The sequence below is a fragment of the Anopheles marshallii genome, chromosome 2, assembly GCF_943734725.1.
Source record: "Anopheles marshallii chromosome 2, idAnoMarsDA_429_01, whole genome shotgun sequence".
Taxonomy (NCBI): Eukaryota; Metazoa; Arthropoda; class Insecta; order Diptera; family Culicidae; genus Anopheles; species Anopheles marshallii.
In genome coordinates, this window is record NC_071326.1 from 19,645,558 (window position 1) to 19,669,963 (window position 24,406).

Below are 24,406 nucleotides of genomic sequence, written 5' to 3' on the forward strand. Positions count from 1 at the left end.
CCGCGCTGCGGTTGGATGCCCGCATCACACACTGCTGCAACCTGCGGAAAGGGGTTTGCTGCATCCACGGACAAGATTCATGAACCGAACATGCCGAACGGCAACGGGTTGGCATAGGTTGTTTGCGAATACTGGTGAACGTACCACACACCACCAGTCAGACGTAAGACACCTCAACGCTACAAACGGCACGGGTGACGACATGCGACGTGGAAGATGCGCTGCGGGATGTTGGGCATTTATTTACATTTCACCCTGACCACACCACCGCGTACGGCTGCATCATCACCGAGAGCCTTCTTCCTGTCCCGGGTGCAACGAGATCAAGACAACACACCGCCACTACACCCGATCGAGCTTCGTTTTAGGGATCTTAACTTTATTTAAATTCATTCATCTCCGCGTTTGGAGTTTTCCTCCGTCGTTCGTTGGGTTCCGGCGCGCCGCACCGATACGCCCGGTCCGCGAGAGCGACGAACAAATTTGAATTAACAATAAGTGCATAATTTCATTGCTTTATTGCGCGCGCTCGTTCCCCTCTGGTCTGTGTGTCTTCCCGGTAGCTGATTCACAAACCCGACCGACGACAGCTGGAAATGGGTTTCGGTGAAAAGATAGTCAAAGATGGTTACGTACGATAGAAGCGGTATTTTGTTGAGAACAGCGCAGAAGTATTGCTGTGGTACCACCAACCATCACGCAGATAAAATGAAAACATTGAACACAATATTTATGGCCCCGGTCTAAGAATGCATGCGTATGATCGGACAATTACGATAACTCACCGGAGATGGAACGGAACCAGACATTCCAAACATTTCATGGAATATGTTTTCGTACAGCAGAGAAAACAAAAAAACCATACACAGCATCAACAAGACCATATCTATCGGGGCCTTTGAGTTTCATTGAAGTAGTAGCACAATATTTACACTTTATTGCACTTTCCCCCAGAACGCTTCCATAGTGCATCCGCTTCTTTACGGAACGGAGGCACACAAAACAAAAACAAACGGACACCTCACATCCATACGAAAGATCGCTCTTTCCGCTTCCCATTTACAGGCAAGACTGCACACTTTAGGGGCTCTTTTGTTTACGTAGCACAATTATGGTTTTCCCATTCAATGCTACGGTTACCCTGCGCTCTCATTCTCTGCCCCGGGCGCGCCCTGCATTGGTTGTGGTGGTAACCTTTCAAATGCCAAGAAGCAACATTTAAATCATCATGTCAGAGATTTATCACAAATAAAGTACGCTCCGGTACTACGACCCATGGTCAGATATAATGGTCAGTGATTCGGGGAACGACTGGAAAATCGCCGTATCGCCGAGTCCTCATGGGTGCAATCATAAATGCAAGCACTGCACTGCAGACACACACACACACGTCCAGTAAACGCACGGACCATTTGGCAAACGGATTTCAATCCGGATTGGGTGGGCCTCGTTTATGTTTCTCTCCATTGCGCATTCGAACTCAACCGGTTCGGGTCAATGGATCGTAACGTACATATATATATATATCCGGCGATAAGCTGCCTCCGTCCGTTCCACGGCCTTCCTTCACATTCATCTTCGCGGCTGTGACAGAAACGCACCGAGATATGGAATTAATATTCCAAAAAAGAAACATACATTAAAAATGACAACATCCGTTCGTGCGAGGTTCGCGTCGCCCGGCAGGCCACGCACTCACCGGTCATGACATAAACGACGCTGACAACTGCGTTGCAGACGGAAGCTCAAGCTCATCACGCTCGGTACCCAGTGCATGTGTTGCCCCGCGTTTTACGGTGCGAGCACAAACCCAACCGCACATCACGTCAATCAGGGAAGATGTACCGATATATGCGGACCAATCCAAAACAGAACTACTACCGCTGCCGAGCGGAGAAAACCTCGGGCTTAGTGTGGAGTACATACGGTTAAGCTTATCGAAAGGTGAAATCTTTAAACCGGCACCGTGTGTGTGTGTGTGTGTGATGCGAGCAGTTTTGTTTATCGACGCGGGACAGAAATTAGCTCCTTCCCTTCCCGCTGCCTGTGCGCGTTGAGAACAAGATTATGACGCACAAACCATCACCGCTGACGACGGCCTTGACGAGCAGTTTTCGAGATGAAGTTATTTTGATAAAAAACTTCATAACCATACAAACCCTCTTCCCTAGCGGTTAGATGGGAATCTAAAATTTGGGTAAAACTACCCACAAAATTCCTTCCCAGTGAGCTGATTTAGAGAGATGCCTTTGCCGCACGAAAACCCCGAGACCCGAGAGTGAAGCCGCCGGAACGGAGCAGGCGAGAGATGACTGTTTTGTGCGGAACAAACACAAAAGTTAATTTAGATTGACTTGATTTTTCAACCTCCGTTGTCAAGATTGCTGCATGCAGCGGAAGAACTTTCTTCATTTTGCAAACCGAGAAAACGAAACGAAGAATAAATGATCCCGGACGCTCCCGGTTGTCCGCTTACTATACCCTCCTTCCAAAGCCGGAAGAAACAGGTTGACAAGCTTTATCGGAATTATCGTAAGCAACCACCACCCGCTGGGACTGTGTGTGTTGGTAAAGGTGCCACATGCAAGCGTACCCGAGACATCTACCCAACGCTTTTCTACCTTCTATGGTGCGAAACAGCGCAGCAACTTTGGATTCATATTGCTCCGTGTTCCGTCGGGGCAAAGGCTCCGTTTCGGCTTATGAACGATACTCCCCGGTATATTACCCCCACCGAGGGCGACAAACTTCCAATTTTCTTGGCCCCAACCGCACTAATCTGTTGTGCCACGTTGCATACGGAAACTTCATCTTGAGGAACATAGCGCGCCAGCTGTATGATGAGTTAGATGTAGGGAGTGATATGCTGAGAATGTGGCGCGTACAGCTCACATTTCAACCGCATCGAACTGGCGTGGCCCGTACTGTGGACGTCATGTGTCGGTTAAGATGTGCCTGTCTGTGACGGGCACCGAAAATAGAACTGAATAGATGATTTACGAAACATCATCACACGCATAGTTCTAGGCGTTGTAACAAATTGCTGTGCGTTGTCTAAGTCACTTGACCGGTCAAAACAGGGGAGTGTGTATTCGGCAACGCGGAGTTCAACTTTCTGGAGCATGCGTACATAGTATTAGCATCGTTGGATAATTTCACGGTTTCAATCCTCTCAAGTAATTCGGTACACTAAAATGAAATAAAATTTCCATTAATGGAATTAAGTTATTTGAAGCTATTTTGTACACATAAAACGATAACACAGTTCATTATTTCCGCGAAAAAAAAAATAATCTGCCGAAATGCACTAACGACACTACTGTTTGAACTCCGATCGAAATCAAATTATACCGGACGACACAAAGCAGCATTGGGTCCACTGCACTCCCCTCCCCCAGACTGCACAGGGTAATTCTCCACAATAATCCCCCTTGCGCATGGATGCCAGTATTTTCTCACATGTGTCACATGTGCCACATAAAATCAATTAACAAGTTATGAAAATAGGTCCAAATTAGGCCATCACTACCGATGGGAGCAGCAGATGGGGAAAATGCAACTGAACTTCAACCTAACCCGGATATTATGTTTGGCAATATGTAGGCAGTGTGGTTGGCACGAAGCGTTACAAGATTTTGCCATTTATATTTTATTACAGCGACCAAAGGCATTCGGGGAGATTCTTTTGGGGGTTTACCATACACAGCGTAGTGAACTAATGTCATGACTTTCAATATGGATAAAGATTTTTTTTTTCCTTCCATTATGCACCTTCAAAGCTTTTGGTATTTTACTATATAATCGTATTAAAATAACACCGGCCAAAAGCGGCTTACTCCACCACATAAAGGATGGTCGTTCGATAGCAGCTGAAAAGTGTCAGCACACAGGCACGGGATGGTAGAATATGACGAACACATTTCACGCGGAACTCCAACCACACACGACGTGAAGAGCGTACAATGGATGGACGATATTAAAAATAAAACCGCCCAAACGCGCAACATGCAAATACAAACTGGCGAATAAAGGCGACATCGGGTAGAACAAGAGATTTCATGTCGTCAGCAGGAAGGCATGCCTGTTCCGGGGTGCGGCGAGATAGGTTAGCATAGTACAATGGTTGAATTATGATGCATTGGCATCCGTTCGCATGCAGGTTCCCAACTAAACTAAAGCTGCAGTTAAGCTCCCCTTCGCGATATTTCCCATCCTTCCGCGCTATATTATCGATTGGATTGCACGGGCGGAAATTCAGCTCAAATGAACTATTGCCTAAAATTTGGGTATATTAATAGACGAGGGCGAATAAATATTCCCCAGCTCGCCATAACAATCTCAACCGTACCGGGGCGCCTCAGCCGTACGGTGTCCGTAGTCTACAGCAAGAGGAAATGCATCGGAACGTGATCGCGATAGTAATTGCTAGGCTTGCGCTAAAAATGATCGATTCACCAAGCGCAGTGTGCATGTGTACACCGCAGACTTGCCATAAAACCCCGCAAACGCACACAAAAAAAAACGCATTGCCAGTGCATTGTCGTACTTCCATTCATGAACGCAATTCAAATAGCATTTGCCGGGGCGACGGGGCGTGACATGGCAGGTGGGTGGGAAGCACCAGCCAGTTGTAGCGCCATATGCGCTGACTCGACTAGACCCGGACGGACGGTGCCGGTTCTTCTGTTCCGTGCAAACGACGAGCAATGTAGAGTGTCTCGCTTGGAGGGGGGAAAAAAAAAAACAATCTCCGGTGCATTGCAAAACCGACGAAAGCTGTGTGGGCGAAACGCGCGTCTATGCGGTGGTATGCGGGTATTGTGTGATGCGTTTTTTGTCCCTCCCGTGGAGAACAGTTAGTCGAACGTTTTTCGCGAGTTCTATCCGTCAACAGTTTTATGAGCCAAGCCAAGGGTAGCCGTAACGCCACTGTACCGTGTGAAGAGTGCCGCCTTCCCCGCCAGCTACGCGGCGGCACTTAATGTCTGTCTCAGTCGTCTTTCACGGGTCTTTACCCCAAAAATCGAACATCACCTCCACACACACACACACACACCTTCTACGAAGGGGTATAAGTGATTTTGGCAATTTTTCATTCCCGGAATTCTACAAAAAAAAAGAAAGCGAGAAAAAATGAATGTGAATGGAAACGGACGGAACACTCTACTCACCCTCCCCCATCCATCCACAGCTCCTGAACCGATGTTGATAGTTTTCAATTTGTTCCCATCCCCTAGCGTGGGCTTACCGAAGGCTTTGGACTTTGGCTTCTGTTTTCTGTTCCGTTTCGAAGTGTACTTCCATTTCCGCTCGTGACAGTTGATATATTTCGCACGCTCTGTACCCACACCACGGTATATTGCTGGAAGAATGTTACCAAATATTCCCATCCAACCCCTAAAACAGGGGGGACACAAGCGGCAGTACATATGCAACTGGTTGCACCAACAACTTTCCATGCGGCCTGGAAGAGGAGAAAAACTGTCCGACGGAAAAAGCCGCTTTCCGTCAAAACCGACCGATGGGGCAGATCATTTGCGAGCTGTCAACACGGGCCGTTGCGCTTCACGATGAAAGAACAGAGGAGAGGGGGAAAAAAACCCCCCCGTAATTCCATTGCCGCCACCACAAACCAGTAAGAGGTGCTAACAGTTTAATAATGTTTTATAGTCAAACTGCGCGCGCCCAAGGGCAAAAAATGTTTATGTTTCACATTCTTACGGTGTACTTGTGTAGTGAGGCAGCCGGGCCGGGAAAAAAACACCTCCAAGTGGTTCCAGCTCTGGTGAAATGAAAATGTTCCAGCACCGTGGCGAAAACTGTGAACCATTCGATTGAACGGACGGTTGGGTCTGTGGGCAAGTAGAACGCACTCAAAAAAAAAAAAAAACAATCTACTGGGAAAGTTCGCTACACCAACAAAAAAAAAAGAAGCTTATTCCTTTTATTCTTTTCAACACCCGATTGAAACATTTTGCGTTTGGTCGGCGGCGTCACGGTGTGCTTTAGTGCACCACCGTATGGCGCGCCTCCCAGCAATAAGATGTTTGAAATTCTGAACCAGTGAGATGGAAGACGGCAAGACATAATACTATTCAGTGACGAATGACGGAAAAGAGCACAGCCCAGGCAATTCTTCCACTTCAAAAAAAAAAAAAAATATTACAAAATCCTCAAAGGTTTATTGATTGTTCAATGCGCTTTTACAACCATTTCAGATTAATAGCCACCATAAATAAAATGTGTGTTTGAAATAATGTGGGAAACAGATTTGCGTACGGGTACGAGTGCCGGCGAACTGCAAAAGAACAATTCATACACCACCCCGTATAAACGATTATATATTTTACACGAATTTCCAACCGGTCGTAACGGTTGAAGCACAATCTGAACATATTCCATTTATCATAAAGCAGAGGAAGCACCGGAGGAAAATGAAACATCGCCAATTGCAATACTTTCGGTGAGTAAATAAAAACAAAACCATACCCGTTGTAGCTATTGCTGGGCAATAACTTCGTTAGATTATAGACAGACACAACATGTTGTTGGGAGGTGGAGTAGATACAGAGATGTGTCCTATTGATTTACTTTATCGTCCATATCTTCTAGAGCTCTGGGTGAACACAATTTGTGCAACTTATTATTTGTGTCGTACGATAATTATTCGTCTTTTGTTAACTTGCGATAAATATTCTTGGACAATTGAGGTTGAGACGCCAACAGGACTTTCTGCAGTCGGAGGAGACTTCTCTGACTCAAGAGTCTATAGAGTCTACTGGGACTATACAGAACTTACATAGTTCCAGTACGCACTTACGCCTCGCAGACATGGATTTTGTCCATGTCTTAGTCGCGTTCGAGAGAAAGATGCTCAGAAGGATTTTGAGCCCCCTATGTGTGGAAGGACAATGGAGGAGTCGCTATAATGACGAGCTTTGAGAACTTTACGACGAACTCACTGTCGTACAGCGGATTAGACTCAACAGGGTCTGTTGCGCTGGTCACGTCATGAGAATGACAACCGGACAACCCAGTCCGTAAAGTATTTTGTAGGTTTGTCATGGACAGATTACCCCAACCGCCAGAATAGGCGGGATACGCGATTCGCACTCCGAAAGATCTTAGGCCCAGGTCAACAAACGCCCTCTCTATTCAATCCGTTGTCAAGGTTTGGGGCTTGAAAGTTTCTAAATAAGACGCTCCCACGCACAAGCCCTTTTCATCATCCTCCCCAACCTCCTTTATTCAGTTAACCCATATGTTTATTTCCGTTCACTCTGAACCCATACACCCTTAACCCTACCTAAACGCCGTACACAGTTTGGCAGCTGTGACCCATAGAATTCGTGTGCACTTTTTTTTAATTATTATGCCAATTTCTGATGTATGATTCAATGTTTCTGATTTCCGTTATCGTCTTCGTGTTCATGATTCTTAGTCAAGTTATTTGAGTTTAGTTGTCCCTTCTTATATTTTCTTATACACTTCTCCTTTTTGCTGTCCGTTTCCAATAATTCCCTCTTCATTATGCATTAAGACTAGTTGTTTCGTTTAGACTAACAATTAAATTCGTACATCCTATACAGGAAAATGAATAAAACGAATAATAATAATAATAATAATAATAATAATGGAGTGGCAGCCGACAGCGCTCGACCGCGAAACCTGATAAGGAAGCAAGTAAGTAGATATTGTTTCCAAGGACAAGTTAAGAAAATTATTTACATTTCTTATATGACTCTTTGCAAACCTCTCGCCATTCTTAAATTATCTTGATCAATTCCACCGGTGGTCTAAATAGTCACAATTCTTGAGTGGTAAAATTGTACAATCCATTCAAGAGTTCATCCAAAATTTATGCCACACAAACAATCCATTGCCATCCTTCGCAATTTTCCTACACCAGCCAATCGGCTGGTTGGGTGGTGTTTCACCCAATGTCACGATTAAATTTACAAACAAAAGAATCTGACCATAAAGCTTAAGCAATTAATTACGAACCGGCTCGGCCTGTCCTACAATAAACAACACAATCCCATCGAATTCCCGCCTCTTCACTGTTCAAAAAGGTGAAAAAACACAATTTTCTTCGTTGCACCATTTTTGAAGATTCTTCCGCCCTCCTCCAAAACGCATTATCTCGCAGCTTTCCATCCGCGTAGTGTTTGCACGGAAAATATTTCACCATGTGCAAATTTATACATAATATTCCTTCCAATTCTTCGGTTTGGCTAGGGATTAGACCGTTACAGACCCTCGCTTCCACGGTTCCACAGGGTTCAAAACACCCCAAACAATAACTGTTCATCATCCTAAATGGGGACGTTTCGGTGTCCCTCTCCAAGTGCCGGAGACACAAAGTTAGCGGAAAGGTTTCGCCACCTTCAACAACGAATTCACTGCGATGGAAGGATCGTTCACTGTTTCCTCGTCAGTTTTGTTCCTTTCGCTCGTAACGGAATGATTTATCCCGTCGCGATATTTATGTACGCTTTGGTCTCCCATTTCCTTTGCTCTTCTGCTCACTGTTATTCGTTTTGAAATGTTTAATAGTGGCTTCCAACGCTAGAAAACCCCAACCTCGACCGGGTCCAACACACTGTGGACGTTGTCATTAAAATGCTAACATGAGGTAATTCTTTTTTTATTTCGGCACCGTTTATCGTATCGGCGCGTTTAGCGCCACCTCGTGATGGTTCTGCTCGGGATGCAGAGGCCGACCGGGTCAGAATCGGAGCCAGTCTCGTGGGGAAACAGATGTATTATTCTCTCCGTAATCACCGCGAAATCGGATTTTTTTTTCACAACAAACACACAACATACAAACCAACGAAAGCCGAGAGAGGGTTCTCGCTCACTAATCGCCATGGAATGTGCCTCCGCTCCCTCCGGCGTTCACACAGGGGCCCAAAATTGCTATCGAGACACCTCGCGTAAAGCGTTCGCTTCCTTTTTTGCCCTCCCCCAATAGAGCCCGGTGCTGGTGCCGTGGTGATCAAATTACGAAACGGAAATAATTCCGACCAAATAAAACCAACAGGTTGGCGCCAGCAGTCAGCAGTCCAAAGGGGAGTACTGAATTAACCAAACCCCCACCCCACGACCGGGAAAAAGGGCAGCGTACGATTAGCAGCTAGCGGCGAAAGGGCACAACAAACCCCTCGGGGAGCGTCGGAGGTTTACTTCGGGGAGCAGCCATCCTCCCTTCCCAGCCATAGCCGCTGCGCGTGTACCGAATATCCGGAAGCCGCTTCGGTAGCCAATGAAACGTAAAGCATCGTAATACCCAAAAATAGGTTCTTCTAAAGGAAGGCCAGAAACAGATCGATAATGCTGGCGGTTACGCACCAGCCCAAATCGAAGACGTACACAAACGCACCAGGGTACGATGGTAGACACCGGGTCGATCGACTCCCGCCCTTGTACGCCACAACGCGAGTTTCCCGAAGAAAGAGACCCCATCTCCAAATCTCAATCACAACCGAAAAACACACACCAAAAAGAAAAACCCCTAAACAACAAGGGCAAAACAACACAACACACACGGAGGGTAAATGCTGCAGCAGCAATCGGTCGGTAGTCAGGCATCAATCTGTCGATAAAACCCGGCATCGCGGCGAAGCGCCCCTGTGCGTCTTAATGTGCACACAGAGGGAGACCCGTCGTGTGTGTGTGTGTGTATGTTGGGACTGAAAGACGACTACCGTAGACCTTTGCCTTTGCACCCAACCACCTGCTTTACCTTACCCTCCCCTCCACACCCGATGTGGCGGATAAGCCACAGGTTTCGGGAGTTTATGGGACACAATAAAAATAGATTTTCGTCCATTTCCTGATTTAAATGTCAACGTGAATAAAATAATGAACGCACCGCGTTCGGTCCGTTTTACGTTCCGCACAGCCATTGGCAGGTTAATTCTGACGTTGATGCAAACGGACAACAGCGTCGATAATGGGAAAGGAAAATCGAACAACAACGGCGCACAACAAACGGCAAAAAAAAAGGCTGACGCATGCACAGGGTCGCTTCACTTCCTTTGGCATCCGTGGAGGTCTGGTAGGACTTTGTGGAATGGAATTTCTTTTTTCGCAAGACACCTCCGTTTAGCCGCGTAATAAAGTGCGGGAAAAAAGTAATACCCGTTCCGGTGGGTTTTATGCCACAACAAATGGCGACATTCACCTTCGGCGCATAGGTATCTTTGCAACGGATAAGAAAATACACCTGCTCTTTGTGCTGTTGGACCTCTCTATTAGCTTCTTGGCGTAACAAATCTTCTAGGTCATCGCTGAGATTACTAGCCTGTGAGCATTATTGTAACTCCGCTAGCTGGATGGTCTACAGTTCGATAGCAGTTGGGCCAATTCTGACTTCAATAACCTAAAAAAATAAAATAAAGAATGATAAGTTATTAAAGTAAAGTAAGTAAAACCAATCAAATATTTCTACAAACCGGTAGTTTGAATTCCATTCCATTCAACTCCATGTTTGTATTGGCCCCAAATTAACGAAAGTTAATAAAGTGGACAATAAAACTGTCGTTACTACTTCGAAGGAAGACACACATTAACTGCTCTCAGTAACGGAACGAACAAAGTGGGATTCTTACTTCCACGGCCAAGATAAACTGTAAGCAATTTTGAGTGTCCAACACAAACATGACCAACGTGACGGAGGCCAATAAAAATGGGAGAATGACAGGGAATGATTTGGACACTGTCCTTTTACGGGTAAACCTGCCGACGCACGGACATCGAACGAAGAAGCGCATGTGTCAATCCGCTGCCATTTACGGTGACCGAGAGACACGGAGAACCAGACCATGCTCCATTGCGGGGCGATTGTGCTTTTGTGCGTTTGTGTGTGTGTGGGGGGAAGGAAAGAAAAAAAAACAATCCCCTTTGAGAAAGAATGTGTCATTCCCGGGAGACCACCAACGATTTCAGCACATATCAACGCTTTGTGTCTGTGACACCCCGGGATTAGGCAATGGGCGGCGGGCAGTAGACATACCCCAAAACGTTTGTTTTTTTTTTTTTTTGGTTTACAAATCACCCGCGCATTACACCATAAAGAACATAATTTACGCTCATTTTCACAGACGTGCCTGCACCAAAACAACTCGCCTGCCAAACGATGGTGGTCAGCAGACATACACGCGCTTCACACCCCTCTTCTGCCGCGAAACCAACTGAACCCAGAAGAACACACAATGTACGGTGGTTCCTATACGCGGGACATTCTGCCTGCACGCTTAATCATCTCGTCCCGCCGTTGTATGAATGGGTCGCATTTTGTACAACCGAACCAGAAGCAGGGCAAAATTTTGGCCAAAAAGATCCCATCAACATTAACAACAACAAAAAAAATGTGTTGTGCTGCGAAACAACATGCGCGCCTTCGTCGGATTTACGGCTTAACATAATGCAACATCATTTACATTCACGGGGACGATATCCGGTGTCGAATCAACGTCGAAAACCGCACCGGGATGCATTGTTTTAGTGGCCCGTTTCGTTCCACGGTAAAAAAAAACCTAAAACGAATATCAAAAATTACTAAACAGCTTTATACAATAACGCAGATTTATTTAATTTATGACATATAATAAATTAGGAAAATAGAAGGATTAAAATAACTGTAAAGAGCTCGAAAAATTTTATTAACCACCTAAGCATAACCAATTCCTTTGTCTAATAGGAACTTAGAAGATGTACAACAAATAGTTCAAAGATGTAGAATCGAAAACCATTCTAGAGAAAGATCCTCTAAACACACATCTTACTTAAATGACTCAGAAGGGGAAACAGTGGGACTCAAAGAAATAACTCGTGGAAGTGGAACTCGTCTAATAAAGATGCATCCGTTGTAACCGCTGTACCAAACCAAAAACATATTGCAGCTTTGAAGTTCCACTTCAAATAAACGAAAACACTGTGTAAGTGACCAATCCATTGGTTCTCCACAGTGCTTGAACAGCATTCAAAGTGCAAGATGTCACAACACAGTGGTGGATTATCTTCCTGGGTGTGGGTTACGGTAAGTGCACAAAACCAGCAATACATCATCCGCCCAACATCCCACACTTTCCCAAACGAAAAAAAAAATGCACAGGAAGCAAAGCACATAAAATGGTAGCTCTTCGCATTACTCTTCGCGCACACGCGCATTTTTTTTTTTGTATGCTTCCTGCCATTTAATCCTACGTTTAATGGCGAATATTGCTACATAATGCGAGGGCACTTAAACTAAACACTAAAGCGCACACTGACGAAACAGTGGAGTGACTATTGCATCCTGACCCAAACAGCAGACGTACGTTATGTTTAGCTGAGTTACAAAACCTTTCGCCCGTACAGGAAGATGATTGCTACTGTCACTGGCAGCATTCGACTGTCCGTCATACGGTTTGACGTTCGATCGGGTTGCCTTTTTCTTTCAATAAAAAGCATTCAATCCACTCCACGCTCGTATGTCCCTAACACACGTTGCCCGTTACGGCCAGAGGTGGATCGGTTTAAAGCAATCCTGAATGTTCTCAACTGTATACCGTGGACGAGCTGCTCTTCCAACACCCAAGCACAGATCGATCGAGATGTTGTGACTCTTTAACCTTTCACACATTCGATGAGACACTCAGACGGCCCCCAAAAGAAGTGGCACCATTTCAACTTGCTAATTGGAAGATATTCCAGCAATTTAACTACCGCCTGAAGACTTCAACAATATATTTCCACCACAGCAAAACATTTTTCGCTCCTTCCCGTTGGTGCCGTTGTTTCGCAACCGGGCGAAAAGAAAAAAGGATTTTCTAATTTAAGGAATTCCATTCCAGAGTTGTGGTTCGTGCGATTCTTTGCGAGTGTAGCGAGAGGAACATAAATCACGTCACTTGAACGGTTGCTCATGCAAGACAATTCAGCTTGGTTTCGCTTTTTTTTCTTCTTCTTTCCCCTTCGCTCGGCCATTCTTCCACACACCATACCGATGCAACACCGGTGCAATCGAGGTCCATTTGGTGGGGTCCCAGGTGGGCACATATGAATTAGTGCTGACAGGGACACAACAATGCCGTGGTCAGTAACGTTCGGTGGACGGTGGTTATAGTTCCATACTCCCGCGTTTTGTCCGATCCACCTGAACCAGTGCTGCATTCAGCCGGGGAGCTTCACTAGCGGAAAACATTCTCCGATCTGGTACGAGCATACAAAAAGCGCACAACACCACTGGAAGATGGAAAACATTGGAAAGAAAATCATTCAATGCCAGCATGCGGGAAAGGAAACAAACACACCCGTCTCACGACGAAATCATTAGAGAGGTGTCACACTTCAGCTACTTCCACCAAAGCTTCCCCCCCCCCCCCCCCTCTTCCCCACCCATTGGCCCGAAACCGTTTACGACCAATCGGAAATTTTGCTGAATTTACGGAAACAGGATACTTGTACCATCCCTGGCACGGGACCAAACCAACTCGTCGTCGTCTAGTGAAGAGATGAAAGTATAGCCGAGATGGAAAAAAAAAACCAAAAATGGGAATTCTAACAGTGTACTCACCAAACGCAAAACGTAAAGAATACTTCATCGGTGCACACAAAAGCAACGTTCCGAGGGCAGGAATCCAGCCGTGTGAAGGTTTCGTTCCGTAACGTTTCGACCCGAAGTTTCGTGTGTGCCTCCAAAAGTACTCCTTTGCGACTACTTTAACTTTCCGCATTCAGGTGCAATCTTCTTTAATTCCTTCCCGATGAAAAGGGCGAAAACAAAACAAAAAACTAGGGAACAAAGAACTTGGCCAACGAAGTTGCTACCTTTTTTGGCACAGGAATATTTCCCTTTTTTTTTCTCTCCTTGTCTTTGTAAAATCGCACTAAGGAAAAGGTTTCACAAAACCGTTAAAGAACCGGGAGGAGAACCCCCTCCCACTCCCATTTAATCGTATCGCAGTGCTACCCAACCAAAAAACCAAACGTGACAATGGTTCGCCTTCACATTATTCACCTATACTCCCACACCAACAACCCCTTCTCCTGGGGTAATGCTTACCTTCAGGTCCAGATCACGCACCAAATGTTTGCCGAAGGAGGTGCCGCCCGTTTTCTGGATGTGCAGAAACACCATCACGTCGTGCGCGTTCATGTCGAACTGGAAGTCGTCGTTCAGCACCTCCTCGTAGCTGAGGCCCGGGTTCGCCAGCAGATTCTGCTGGACCGGTTTGCCGAGATTGTCGTGCTCGTAGCCGGCCGTTAGCTCCAGGCCGGAACTGCCGCCCGACATACCGAGCCCGGCCGCCGATGAGGTACCGTCCCGGCGCGAAAGGGCGCACACCTGTAAGCGAAAAATCAGACAAAACAAAAACGAAAGCATTAGCAACGGCTGTTAGGATCGGGCAGGCAGTAGTCTGAGTGTGTGGGGCCACGATTTACGACCCTCCCAAGGGAAAACCAGAGAAGAGGGGTGAGGGGAAGCGCGTGTTTGCGCTTGGAGCAGACAAAATACACTTGCGCTTTCTTGGATTGGCCGTAGAATGGGTTAAGTACACAGGAGATAGCAGAAAATCAAACAGCACACCACCTGCACAAGATGCGCCGCCCAACCGCTCGTACACAGAAACAAAAAAAAAACACACACACACGCGGCACCGCGTAATCTTACTGTTTATATTTGCACTCTAATTGAAATGGCTCGAGCACAGCTTCCGAATGCCACGGATGCTGGCCCAAGATTAATCGCTAACAAAGACCGATTGACTGATAGGTCGGCCCGGCACATTCCCGGTGAAAGCAAAATCCACCGGTTCGTTACGGGGTTTACTTTTAAGAAGCGCTTCGGTCGGCTCCACGGAACTGCCAGCAAATTCGCACGACCTTTGCAATCCGTCCAAGGACAGTGAGAAGCAATCTCAAACTTGTGCTGGTCGCAGCACTTTGCTTCGAACGGCAACAAGAGTAACAAACAAACAAAATAAAATAAGAATGTCCAACGATAGGGGATGGAACTGGTTACAGCATTTTTTTGTCAAACGACGTTCCGATTTTTTTCTTTCTTAACTCCTTGATGTAGCGCCAACGTTAATGGAAGCCTTAACAAATAACAACAACAAACTTAAAGGAACTCACGTCACAAAGACACACACACACACACATGGTCCTTGGGGTGCGATAATTTATGATGCAAAGATCCCAACTTTGCAAACAACTTTTGGCTCAACTGAAGAAGCGCCGGGCGAAATTACATCATCGTGGCGCACGGAACTTCATCGTCGTTTTCGGAGCGGAAAGTTTACTGACACGTAAAATCGTGACACAGTGGCCACACCAAGGGCCAGCACCATCTGTTGACACATTTTGACGATTGTCTGTGAGCAGCCGAGTCGAGAATCGAATTCCGCTCCGGTCGTTTCTGGTCCACGAAACTACAAACTTCGCATATCACACGAACTACTTGGGGGAGTGGGGAGGGTGTGGGGGGGCGGTTGGTTTGGAACTTTATCAAAACATCGTTAGCATGAACGAGCAAAAAAGTTTCGAGCATTTTATTGGTTTTTTTTTTGTACTTGCGTGTTAGAGCAGTGATCACTTGCACAGCACTAGTGCCGCCCAGTGTTAGGTCACCACACCAGTGTGGCGGCGTTTAGGTTCTTCGAACGGCACGTCCGCCTCGGGTAAAACATCTTAAAAGTATATCAACTCCTTCCCAGCTAACAGCAGCCGAATGCTAATCAACTCGGAGGTTCGGAGAGATGTTCGTGCGGCGAAGGAATGTTGATTAGAACCGTGCATTAGTGGCATCGTTGCTAATTCTTCGGCTGAGAACGATGGCCGACGATCCTATCGTTTGTGCTACATCTCGGGGCAGATGTGTCCCGTGGATATGATGGAAACAGGGCTAACGATATCCACAAAGTCCCTTCAACAATCCTGCCCTCCTCCTTTGTTCGTTCTCTCACCTCCGGCCAATGTTCTACAATCCGTCTATTTCCTCGCTTGAGTTCGCAAGCACGTCCTTCCCCGCTGTCCGGACCATGGTACACAGAGTGGCGCTGCCAAAAATGGCAAAATTATGATTGATATGGGAACGTTTAATGTCCACCCGGCCGGTCCAACCAGTGACAGTGGCATGGAGACGGATGAATGATGAAATCAACGCTACATCACCGAAACCGCACAAGTTAGCCGAATGTGTCCAGTAGCGCACAACATATGTTTAGGGGGTCTCGCCATCGAATGGTGATGGTACACCGGTTTCTGGTTCGCTTGTTCGCTATGGCACGTCTGGTTGGGTTGATAGTTTTATGAGACATTCCGACATTCGTCGCCCGCCTTCCCTCGCTCCAAATCGCGGGAAACGGACGGCACGAAATTGTAACGGTCGGACAGAACTAATGAGATCGCATACGCGTTCGCGTCGGAAGCGGCAGCAATTGTTGATGGCAGCATGAGCTCGTGATTGAATGCTAAAATGAAAGAAATAAATTGTCCGATAGACGCTGGCATCGGGCATCGTAACTCACGCACAGACCAAAGCAACCACCGGAGCGTTGTGATGGAGTGGTACAGAATCAATCACCCCCTTTTTAAGAAGGACGAAACGGCAAACGTTTGTGACTTGACTCCTGCACATCCACAGTACACACGAAAAAGTACGCATTCCCGGACGTTTCAAGCATTTGTTCGGGACTGTAGGGCACCAACATTCTGTAGTTAGTTTTCTTCAAGTGAGGATTCCAATCGCGAAAAAAAAACCCCCCTGATGCTACGGGAAACGTACGACCATAGTCTACGGGTCCCTCTCTCCCACAAACCAACTCACTTCACAGCATCCTCGAATTTTCGAGTGTTTCATTAAACAAAAGTCGGCCGTAAAAAAGAAAAACGCGCCCTGGAAAAACCCAAAAGCCGACCAGTACACCACTTGAACACACAGCAATTGAAGGATGCTCGGAACCCGCAACTTCCGTTCTTAACCGTACGCACAGCGTTTTGCGAAAAAGAAACGAAAAATAAAACAAACGAAACCGACCGTCGGCGGGAAAATTGTGCCGAGCATTTTCGAGTGGTGCTGCTCCTGGTTTTTGGAAAACTGTTCCGGTCGCATTCAATCAGAAGGAGAACCATGGAATATAATTTATAGAATTAAAGCCAAGGCAGACACTCATCAAACAACAGCGGTGGCGAAAAACGGGCGATATTTTGAAGAAAATTATACACCGACCCGTAAACGATAGGGATGATGAAGGAAAGCCACCAATTTTGCCATGACTGTCTTCTGGGTGGTTGAAGAATAATTCAGCAAAAGCGCAAGGGGCGTGGTGGAACGGGTGGCGGATGTGGTAGAAATTTTAATCAAGAAATTCATTCCATGCTCTCAGCAATTGAAGATAGCCCTGATGGGGGTGCGCGATGAAAACCGCAGCGAAAAACTTATTAGCGGTTGGGTTACATTTTCCACAGCGTCCACTCTCGGGTGAGTATCATTGGTTGGGCCAGACGACCCATGACGGAACATTTCCTTTCCGGAACTTTTTTGTTAAATGTTGTACGCAACAGAAATTGAGCACTGTGTACGAAATTGAGGAAACCTTTTCAGTTTCCTGTAATGGGCTAAGGTCACACAGATATCTGTGTTCTTCTTGATGATTAGAACTAGTATTTCGTAAGGTTTCAAACCAATGTTTTACAAAAATTATTTTATGGTGATATTTTAAGTAAAGAGAACTGGACACAGACCAGACCAGAGGCAGTGTTAAAAACATGAGGAATTTCATAAGGAATTACCGCTAAGCATTAGACTGCAGTTCCATAATGTTTCTTAAAGAGGAGGATCAAACGATCATGCAGGCGGTAGAGATCTTTTGATTACAGATAACCACAGCAGAAATCATATCCGTAGCGATGTCATCAACAGTCAGATGAATAAACAGATGGATAAAGGAATGTTTGAAGTCTTCCCGCACTGATCAGGACATTTAGAACATTCAGAATTCCAGTGTCAGTCTAGAACATCATCACTACCTCCAACACGACCTTACTTGTACCAATTTTTTGATCATTTAACTCCGGTAAAACATTTCCCAAATACGCCTGCGATACATACAGGCCCTTATTGGCCATTCTAAAATAAATTTGGACAAAGGTTCTAAGACTTCCGAGGCGAAATATTCGATGCGTGTTATTCATTTTGCTACAAAAATAAGAAAAAAGAATGATAAATACTCCCACCATTTCATCTTACCTGATCCGGACAGTAGTAACCAAAGCCGATGATACCGGCAATGGTGAGAAACAGACAGAAGATGATGATCGGTCGCCGGAACCTCCAGCGGGGCTCCATCTTCTTGATTTCGTACACTCCACTGGACAGTAGCAATGTCAGATCACTATCTACCTTCACGGAAATGCTCTTTTTCATATCCAACGAAGGGATCATTACCTTCTTCATTTGCGCGGTCAATTGTGTACTACACGCGTGGAGGTGTGTATATGAGTTGAGTCTTTAATAGTTGCTCCCGTTTATGTGTTTTTGTTTTCTTCTCTCGCGCTATCGGACACTACTCCGGTTTGCATGTGTGCCACTGCACGCTTCGCAGCTGATTCTTCACTTTCCCTCTCGCTTGCGTTCGGAGGGTGATGTTTCGACCGTATCACACGGATGCACACGCGGTACCAGCCAATGCACGGGGATGCGGGGGGAAACGTACACAACGAGGTGATAATGATATGATTGGAAGGCCGGCAACGACAACAATTGCATGGGAATAACCACACCAGACACCCTCGCTTTCTGATCGTAACACTAAACACCCAGCCAGTCGATGAACTCTGGTTACAGGTAGGGGGTGTGTTTCAGACAGATCGGAAAGCTACCACGCCACACAACCCGTTGGCATATCGTTGCGGAACAAAACAAACGCGGCACGTTATGTCAGAGCGCACTGTTTTTCTTCACGGCCTGCTGAGCTATTTCCCATCCACCGCAATGCATGTGTGCGTATTGACTTGTTGGGGGGATTGTTTTATGCTTTTTACTTCTTCTAAGAAATGACCTTCGAACTACACACGGCACGGAGAAACAAACACACTGAGTGAGTCACCCAAAACAGGGACGAAACTGGAACACTGCACCTTTTGACTTCTGTGAAACTTGTGTGTGTATGTTTCTTTTTTTTTTTGTGATGAAACGATCGATGCTCCCGCATACGTTCTCCCACCAACGCGCTAACCCAAGGACCGCATAACACTACCCTGTGCGATGTTTACCACCACACAACATCGTCTCGATTGCATCGTACGTGAAAGCAGGGGCTCGGACCCATCGAAAATTAACACCCCAAAAAGGCTTCTCCACACACATCTATCGGTACATTCGCTTCCATCTCCATTTCTCTATCTTTGATTGTTACTTAACGCCAAATTCGGAACCCTTCTTCGCATCGCCATCTAGGGCCGCGTAGGACACATCGTGCGAACGGTGTGGGGCACACAGCTAGAGAGAGCGACTAAAAAAAAACTTTTGGCCTTCACCGATGGATGTGATTTCGGTTCCCAGAAGGAGAATCTTCGTCTCGTAGTTCTGGTTTCACCACCGACAACACAACACACACTCCGTCTCCTCGTACGTGCGAGTGTGTGTACGCTTGTGCTGGGTAACAACAGCGCAGCAATGATGCTTTGTTTTGCTCGTATTTTACACACTATCTCAGCCGGATTACTGTTTTCGGACAATTTCTCTAGCACGGGAAAACACAAACACACCGAGTGCACCGTAGCACTGAACAAAAGGCACGCGCCTTTGCCGAAAGGGATACGCACTGCGAAAGCTTTTTGGTATTTTTGGCTCAAGAACAACCCGTACGATGACCGCGCGCGGAGAACCGTTCCTCGAGGTTCCTTCGAGTTTCGCGGAATTTGTTTGACTGTGTCCGTCCGCAGTGCACAGAACGGAGTCAACTTCGCGGCTCGATTGGCTACCAACACATTGACACGCAAATGTGACAGTTCTCAACACCACACAACCTTTCGGAAACGGCGACAACGTTTTGTTTGGTGGATGTTTTTTGTTTCCTACGCCATGATTTGTCTTGTTTTATGATTTAGAAGCTTAGATAAACTCCCAAAGGTTACTTAAAAAAGGTTTTACTATACATTTCTTGTAGAAGTCTTCGAATATTTACGACGAATGCATCAAATTTTTGGCCTTGTATCGAAACGACTTTCGAACATCGTTCGGAGAAATGTCATTTGGTTGTCATTTTGTATCCCGGTGAAAAAGCTCTGCGAATTGCGCGATAAACAAACAACGGACAAATGATTTGTTCGTTTCTATTTTTTTTACATCAGATAACCCATATAAAGCTAAGAATTCTTTTCATAAGGCACATTGCTAGCTTATTAGCTCGTAAATAAAACATTCCGCTTACATTTAATGATAATGCATGGAAACTTTTTACATTGATGGAAGATGAAACATATCCATAGAAGGAAAAGATAACATTACACACAAATCAACGGTATAGTTTGTTAAATGGATGTATCATGCACATGATCAAAGATGGACTTTCTGATTAAATACTGCTACTAATGGTGGGAAGGGCCAGATACGTGCGTATCTATATCTATCGTAATTTATACGTACAAATGAACTGACGACACTGCACCGGGTAGAAGACATGGAGCGAATCATAAAATTTCTTCCAAAGAACTTCACCTGTGCGGTTTGTTTCGTTTCAGAACTTATTCATGTGCTGCACACAACAGCTTGGAGCGAAAGGAAAAGCGAACGCCACGCTTGTTTAGGTACATTAAGGGGACACTTTTCCCCAGTGCCCAAGCTTACGCACGCAGAAAAGGCACGTGTCATGCACGTAGCTAACGGACAGCAATTAACATGAAATGATAATCCGTTAAACAAATGGGCAGCAATGATGCGACAATCGCATCGCTCGCATTGTATACACTCTGTGGATTAATTACCCCCCTGTGTTCCCATCAGAGAATCGTCTTACAAGACAAAAACATAAAAATGCTCTCCCGATGCCGACCGGAAGCATTCAAAATGTTTCACACAATCGTGCAGTGCGTTCTGTTTTTCGTTATCGTTTACTGCTACCGGTTATGGCAGAACCGTCGAACGCGGGTGTTGCTGGGTCGTGTGCCTGGCCCATCGAATTTACCTCTCATCGGTTCGATGTATGTCATCCCCGGTCGGGATACATCTCGATATCTTAAAACATTGATCGATTTGGCCGGCACGTTTGGATCCCCGTGCTGCATCTGGCTCGGACCTGTACCGGTAGTGATCGTTAGTACGGCTGACCATGCTCGAATAATACTGACCTCACCAGCAACCTTGGAGAAAGCGAGCTTCTATCGCTTTACACCGCTACAGGGCATCTTTTCACTTCCGGCACATAAATGGCGCGCCCATCGGAAAATGATTCAACCGAGCTTTAATCAGTCCATTTTGCGCAACTTTATACCACTGTTTGAGCAAAAGGCTGAGGCGATGGTGTGTGGGCTATCCGAAATGGTGGAGAATGGTGAACTGTTTGATATCTATCGCTTTACCGCCCGTTGCACGTTGGATATGATTTTTGGTAAGTAACGGTTAAGAATCGGTATGTCGAATTTCTTGTATATTCTTTCTTTCTCTTTTAGCCACCACACTGGGAACTGATATGCACATTCAGGAAACTGCTGCTTGTACCTATTTGGATGTACTGGAGGAGTAAGTGATTCATCTCATCTTCTCCCTACAATCTCAAGTCTAAAGTGTTCCTTTTGTTTTGCCAGGTTATTCGAAATCGTAACCATTCGTGCGGTCAACATTTTCCTTCATCCTCAGTGGCTTTACCGATGGACCTCCGTGTATCGCAAAGAGGTGAAAGCATTGGAAGAATTTTGCCGTCCATCGAAAACAATTCTGTACGAGAAACGAACGCCTCGAACAGTGACCACAAGTGGCAACCAGTTCGGTCTAGTTGATCAGCTGCAAAGCTCAACACTCGATAACGAAGCCGTAGAGCACGAGCTTAACACCATTATCTTCGCCGGCAATGAGACAAGTGCCATGACCGTGGCCAACACCATCCTGCTGTTGGCAACGCACCCGAATGTTCAGGAAAAACTTTACCAGGAGCTGCGAGTTCAGTGTGGACCCGAGGTGGAAAACATTGGCTACGAAACTTTGAACCGCCTCACCTACATGGAGATGGTACTGAAGGAGTCGTTGCGATTGCTACCAATTGCAGCCGTAATTGGACGAAGAACGTCGGAGGAACTCGATCTGGGTGGTTATCGCCTACCAGCCGGTATCGACATCATAATCGACATATTCGATATTCATCGCAATCCTGCTTACTGGGGCCATGATGCCGATCGCTTTCGACCGGAACGGTTCGAAGCGCTCCAGTATGATCGGTTTGCACTGCTGCCTTTCAGTGCCGGGTCGAGGAATTGTATCGGTTTGCGGTATGCTTGGCTGTCGATGAAGACTATGCTGCTGAAGGTACTCACACGCTACCGCATTGAAACAGATCTCAAGTTGGAAGATTTGTCCACCAAAATTGCTCTTACGATGAAGATTACCAACGGACATATGGTGCGCCTGAAACGGAGACAATAAACACACTGGTTGCCAATGCGGAATGGACGTGTTGATTTCTATTTTTCAGCTTCTTCACTCATGCTTTCAATTTTAGCTTTCACATCGTCCGGAATTTCCAGCTGCTTCAGATTATCCTCCCCGATTTCTTCTTCCGTTCTGCGAAGCAAATTGAACCGTATTAGTAATCAGCGTTTTATCACGCAACGATATACACTTACCTTATCAATATGTCCACCACGTTCTCTACCGCGTTCAGTACAACCTTGTCTCCCTCCGGGCTGCATTCAAATTTGTGCAACTCGCGCAAAATCTCGTACGTACCGTGTTCCCGCAAATACAACCTACCCTTACGCGTAGCACACAGCTGCGCTAATGATTCTACCAGCATCTTGCGCACATCTGGGTCTTCCTCGCGCTTCTTATCCGGCCCAAGGTATTGCAAATCTACTGGCAGCTTATCGTTCGTCTCATCGTCCAGCTCCTCCGGTCCGGCGAGTGGCAACAGGATGAACGGCAGCACGTTCATTTCCTCGCTCAACAGCCATTCGTGCACGGACGAATCGAAGCAGACATTTTTAAGCAAACCGACAGCACCACCCCGACGCACAATGCTGCCCTCGTGGTGTACGAAGGGCAGCAACCGTCTCAACAGTCCCGTCACCTGATTACAGAACACTTCTCGACCCGCCTTACTCTGCGACACGTTGCTAAACAGTGGACCGAGGTAATTAAGATGGCACTTTTGCTTGTTGTAGTTAATGCGCGTAAAGCACGTGGTTAGCTTTTCCAAGGCAAACTCTATCGCTAGCAAACGGTTCAACACCCGCTCGACGAGATGCTCGGGACGGGTGATATTGCACAGCACCATGCACCAGGCATCGCTTAGTTTGCAGCTTTCATCCAGTACCGCTTCGTAAGCTATTGGAACCAATCGTTCGCAGAGCTAAAAGTATATCGTTCAAATAAATTCAGCCTTGTTTTGGAAGAACGCTTTCTAATGCGGCGAACATCCAGAATACCTTATCAACTACCACAGCAGCACCGGTCTCTTCTGCAGTGATGTTAACGAAACACAAAACAGCATCCTTCGCTACGGATTCGTCCGTTGTTAAGTCAAGCACATTATCCAGCAGTGTTTCATTTTTAACTAGCAGTTTTATACCTTCCACTGAGCCAGTAAGACCTGAAAGGAAAATGCGTCCATTATCACATCACAGCACATAAACTTCCCTCGATATGCATACTTACCTAGCACGTGTGAGAGCGATACAACCCTTAGATCGAGACGCGCACTTTTGGATAAAAAGGGAACTATTTCTTCTAGTGCTTCCATTTTAGAAAAAAAAACAACAAAAGGAAAGTAAAGTTGCGTTAAAATTAAAACCGGTTGGAAGATTACAAATTGCCCTTGAAATTTTGATTTGTTTTGATGGAGCACATGCGGTTTGTTTTGACGCAAATGGGATTCAGTTGGCCTGCTCGGATGACATGTTGTGAAATGAATTCACGTAAATTTGATTGAATAATAAATTAGCGTGCATGAATTAAATTCTACTGGTTACTGGTTAGATATTAAAGTGATAACAAATAATAAAAAAAACACAGAACAAAACATTCAATTAGAATCTAACGCATGCAAGACGACCACTGTACCGCTCTGTGTGCCATAAATTTCAAATTCATATTTTACTGACTAATTTCTCCTAATTCAAATTTAATCAACGTTATTTAAACCCACTTTTTATTCGACAGATAAAAAAAAGATAAACCTATTCCCTCCAGCGATACAGTCAGGAC

The 24,406-nt window shown here is 45.8% G+C and overlaps 3 protein-coding genes across 3 annotated transcripts in view; 1 reads left to right on the plus strand and 2 right to left on the minus strand.

Annotated features, from left to right (window-relative positions):
• The window catches only part of LOC128706881 (heparan-sulfate 6-O-sulfotransferase 1), a 37,689-nt gene extending 19,244 nt beyond the window's left edge, over positions 1-18,445 (minus strand). Inside the window, exons 1-2 of the mRNA XM_053801824.1 lie at positions 18,239-18,445; positions 14,051-14,332 (exon numbers count right to left, since the gene is read on the minus strand). Coding sequence (XP_053657799.1) covers positions 14,051-14,332; positions 18,239-18,445 — 489 coding nt within the window. The remainder of the gene's footprint in view (positions 1-14,050; positions 14,333-18,238) is intronic.
• Positions 18,446-21,058: 2,613 nt separating this feature from the next.
• On the plus strand, positions 21,059-22,627 carry LOC128709978 (cytochrome P450 4C1-like). The gene is made up of 3 exons (XM_053805016.1): positions 21,059-21,599; positions 21,661-21,730; positions 21,796-22,627. The coding sequence occupies exons 1-3, from the start codon at positions 21,059-21,061 to the stop codon at positions 22,625-22,627; spliced, it is 1,443 nt and encodes a 480-aa protein (XP_053660991.1).
• Positions 22,628-22,665: 38 nt separating this feature from the next.
• LOC128708083 (protein HGH1 homolog) lies at positions 22,666-23,942 on the minus strand. Its single transcript, XM_053803041.1, has 4 exons — positions 23,858-23,942; positions 23,629-23,792; positions 22,828-23,552; positions 22,666-22,765 (listed from the first exon to the last, which is right to left on the minus strand). The coding sequence occupies exons 1-4, from the start codon at positions 23,940-23,942 to the stop codon at positions 22,666-22,668; spliced, it is 1,074 nt and encodes a 357-aa protein (XP_053659016.1).
• Positions 23,943-24,406: the final 464 nt, after the last annotated feature.